Source organism: Solanum lycopersicum, chromosome 9 (assembly GCF_036512215.1).
Source record: "Solanum lycopersicum chromosome 9, SLM_r2.1".
In the NCBI taxonomy this organism is placed as follows: Eukaryota; Viridiplantae; Streptophyta; class Magnoliopsida; order Solanales; family Solanaceae; genus Solanum; species Solanum lycopersicum.
The window spans coordinates 66,182,750-66,187,587 of record NC_090808.1 but is presented as its reverse complement, the minus strand read 5'-3'; the positions used below and the strand labels follow the sequence as shown (position 1 = coordinate 66,187,587).

General features: G+C 29.3%; 1 protein-coding gene across 1 annotated transcript; it reads left to right on the top strand.

Annotated features, from left to right (window-relative positions):
* The first annotated feature begins 1,484 nt into the window (after positions 1-1,484).
* LOC101262858 (3-ketoacyl-CoA synthase 20-like) lies at positions 1,485-4,496 on the top strand. Its single transcript, XM_004247576.5, has 2 exons — positions 1,485-2,735; positions 3,532-4,496. The coding sequence occupies exons 1-2, from the start codon at positions 1,980-1,982 to the stop codon at positions 4,315-4,317; spliced, it is 1,542 nt and encodes a 513-aa protein (XP_004247624.1). The 5' UTR covers positions 1,485-1,979; the 3' UTR covers positions 4,318-4,496.
* Positions 4,497-4,838: the final 342 nt, after the last annotated feature.

Below are 4,838 nucleotides of genomic sequence, written 5' to 3'. Positions count from 1 at the left end.
ATTTTTGGGTTATATAGATATACAGTGACGACGTTTGTAAAGTTTTTTATATGATCAATTTAGTTAACAAGAAAAAGGTTTTATTTATTTTTTTCTTAAAAAAATAAGAATAACATGAAAAAAGTACTTTTCTAGTCACTTCATTAAAAAATGTTTTACTTGGTAATGTTACTTAAGTCTTAATCATTTGGACAGTGTCATACGTTAACACAACAATATCGTAATAAGTTGACACGACGATTAGCAATTTCATCACATTATCCCCATAATTTTATTTTCACGAAATCGCCCTTTCTCAAAGCGAAAAAATAATGAGATTTTACTTAATTACAAAATATAACAAATATAATAGTAATTTCATTTTAAATACATGATACACATGTAAGAATTATTATTATTATTAATTATTATTGTTATTAATTGTTTCTTACTTATGATCCAAATTTACTTGTAATCTAAGTAATATTATAAATAATATTTAATAAGGAATATTAGTCTCAATCGTACATTGATTACTTGATGGACGTAACAGGTTAGTCATAAACTCTATAAATTGGTCATCCCTCAACTTATTAGGTTACCACATATTCTCTGCATTAATTTCATCGTTAGCTGTTGTGGTAACATAAAGTTATGACAAGAAGGTAGAAACTAATTTACGACTAACGAACGCTTTCACTTTTCTCTGTAATGATGTATTCCTCATCAGGTATGTACCTCTAACGATCTCTATGTAAGATTATTGTGTTTAAAATATGTATGTTATGAAAAATTTAATCTTACAACACATACTCATAATTAATGTCCCCATACGTTAATTTGTTCCCTTTTTGCTATGTTAAAGAAGAATGACTTTTTTTAAAAATAAGAATAAAATATATATAATTGTATAATTAATTATACATATGCTCTGTCTCTATTTAGTTATCCACTTTAGAAATGACACATATGTTAAGATAATAATAATTAATATAGTGAAATTACAATTAACCTTATTAATTATGGTTTCAAAAAAGATGAATTAAGACTTGAAAATTTTCAAGAAATTTAAATGAGGATATAATAGGATTTTCTTTTTGTCCTTTCTTAATTGTCAAAATGTACAGGTAAATAAGAATAACTAAAAGAGAAAATATGAACAAGTAAATAATAACAGAGAGAGCACTTACTAATGACTTATTTATAGCCACACAAATAAGTAGTGTAATATCAGAATTTTTAAAATGATCATTTCACACAAATATTATGACATATTTAATACTATAAGTTTTAAAAGTAATTTTTTCTTCTTAAATTCCGTGATCAATTAAAGAAATTTATATAAAATAATTGAACACGAAGATTAATTTTAATTATTATTTTTTTACTTTTTATTTAGTGTCTGATATTCATATTGAAACTCGAATAATTTAGATTCACACATTTCTAAATACTATTTCACATCTAAAACTCAAATTAAAAATCTCTAAAACAAAAAAAACGAGAAGCAAACTCCATCCACTCAACTTATCATATCCTTTTTGCCTGAATTTTAATTTATTACTGTGTAACAAGGCAAATGCAATAATTTATGGCTATTAACTTTTAGGGTGCCAAGAAGAAATCATAGTTGGTGAGAGTAAGTCAAAGTTCCAAATATATATATAAAAAAACTTATACAAGAAAATTCCTCTAGTTTTCCTTCTGGCAAATTTAATTAAATGTTATAGTAGGGCTAACAATTAAAAGTTTGTTGGGGTAGTTGTACCCCCCCTCCCCCCCCCCCCACACCCCACTTCTCCACATACTCTTTAAATTCTCATACAACCTTTTTTTTTCCTCCTCAACACATCTCTACTTTTCCTCGAGTCCTTTTTTTCTTACTTGTGTACTTCTTGTTCACATTTGTCACAAAAAATCAATAAAAATCCAAGAAAGTCACTTATTTGTCTAAGTTATAGTTGATAAATTTGTGGGGTTGATTGAAAAATTCCAACAAAATGGGAGATGAATCAACTAGAAGAGTTTCAATTGAAGCTAATAGTAATAAACTTCCAAATTTTCTATTATCAGTTAGGCTCAAATATGTTAAACTTGGCTATCATTATTTGATTAGCCATGCTATGTATTTGTTCCTTATCCCAATTTTAATGGCTTTATTTGCTCATCTTTCAACAATTACTATGGAAGATATGGTTCAATTATGGAATCAACTAAAATTCAATCTTGTCACAGTAATTTTATGTTCAGCCCTTATAGTTTTCTTGGCTACACTTTATTTTATGACTAGGCCACGTAAAGTGTACCTAGTCGATTTTTCGTGTTACAAGCCCAAACCTGAAGTTATGTGTCCTAAGGAATTATTCATGGAGAGATCAAAGTTAGCCGGGATTTTCACTGAGGAGAATTTGGCCTTTCAGAAGAAAATACTAGAGAGGTCAGGTTTAGGTCAAAAGACGTATTTTCCGGAAGCACTTTTGAAATTGCCACCAAATCCTTGTATGGCTGAGGCAAGAAAAGAAGCTGAAATGGTTATGTTTGGTGCAATTGATGAATTGTTAGAGAAAACTGGTGTTAAGGCTAAGGATATTGGGATTCTTGTGGTGAATTGTAGTTTATTTAATCCAACTCCATCACTTTCTGCTATGATTGTTAATCATTATAAGCTTAGAGGAAATATTTTGAGTTATAACCTTGGTGGTATGGGATGTAGTGCTGGATTAATTTCAATTGACCTTGCCAAGCAAATGCTACAGGTTTGTTTTCTGTTTAAGTTATATATACTCACAGTATAATATATATTATTTTTATGAAAGTTAAGTTATATGAAAGTTAAGTTACTTGCAATATGCAATTTCTTTTTCTAAATAAATTGGTCAACACATCAAATAATTCAAAAATAAAATAAGCAACATGCTATAACATGTTAAATTATATTACTAATATATATATTTACTCTTTACGAGAGTATTAATTAAGTTGCTTTTAAGAGTGCTCTTGGCATGGTTTTTAATTACATGAATCACTAGTATGGGTGGTATGCTAAGTTATTCGGATTTTAAGAATATGTCAAATTAGCAAAATCTTTAAAAAATACTAGTTTTGAAGGATCTGACATATATTAAACGATATTTTTGATGAGTTCGAATAATATAGGTGATATACACATCATCTTAGTAAAATCTTGCTCTCTTTTTCTATTATTTTTAGTAAAAGATTTACGTGATATTTAGTTTCCTTAAAGATATATTACTATGTAATTAATTAGAATAAAATGAACATGACGACTATAGTGAAATGGTACAAATATTTTCATATATTAGCTGACTCCAACTCATTTGAGACGTACACATAATTAATAATTAATTAACTCGTATGAGATGTGACATGATTTTGCTGAATTGAGTATAAAAAAAAAAAAAAGGTTCAAGTGGACATAGTCAATTTAATGTCTGAACATCTACCAACTGCTAGCTAGCTTTTAATATTGTACTAAAATATTTCTACTAATTTCATTTTTTCATATGTTATTTATATCACACGTTGTAACAGGTTCAACCAAACTCATATGCACTAGTAGTCAGCATGGAAAACATAACACTAAATTGGTACTTTGGTAACAATCGATCCATGCTAGTCTCAAATTGCATTTTTCGTATGGGTGGTGCAGCAATATTATTATCAAATAAATCGTCCGATCGAAAGCGTTCAAAATACCAACTCATACACACAGTACGAACACACAAAGGTGCCGATGACAAGAGCTATGGATGTGTGTTCCAAGAAGAAGACGATAATAAAAAAATCGGGGTCGCGCTGTCTAAAGACCTAATGGCTGTAGCAGGGGAGGCCTTGAAAACGAACATTACAACTCTAGGGCCAATCGTTCTACCTATGTCCGAACAACTATTATTTTTCGCGACATTAGTCGCGAGGAAAGTGTTGAAGATGAAAATAAAACCGTATATTCCTGATTTTAAGTTAGCGTTTGAACATTTTTGTATACACGCCGGTGGTAGGGCGGTGTTGGATGAGTTAGAAAAAAATCTTGAGTTGAGTGAATGGCATATGGAGCCATCAAGGATGACACTTTATAGATTTGGTAATACTTCAAGTAGTTCCTTGTGGTATGAATTGGCGTATACTGAAGCTAAAGGGAGGATTAAGAAAGGTGATAGGACATGGCAAATTGCATTTGGTTCAGGATTTAAGTGTAATAGTGCTGTGTGGTGTGCATTAAGGACTATTAATCCTGCTAAGGAGAAGAATCCTTGGATGGATGAGATTGATGAATTTCCAGTTGAAGTGCCTAGGGTTGTGACAATTAATGATTCTTGAAGAATGTTTTGTTTAACCTAAAAAAAGGGGAAGCAAAAGGAACTAGTTTATGTGTTGTGATCATTGTAATATTACCTCACTTTGTTGTTGTTGTTTGGTGTTATAACTAGGTGGATATGTACTTTGATTATGATTTAAGAAATCAATACAATATCTTCTATATACATATTTTTGATAAACGTGTTATTTAATTTGGTATCAGTTGATTCTGTCTTTATATATTTTTTTCTAATTTAGATGTGTACGAGTAGAAATTTAAAACTTGCACGCAGCATTCTACGTAATGATTCACGTGATATACACTTATGCCACATAAGATATTTATATCTACTTAGCTCATTTAACTTTATATAAATTTTAATGTATACTTATACTACACATAAAATTGAAAGATAAAATATCAATTAAGATTAAGTTAAATTCTATATTTACATATTAATTATATTATGACTGACCTTATAAGTCAACAGTTTATTCATGCTCTGATGCTAATGTCATGTGAATTTATTGCATATGAGTTA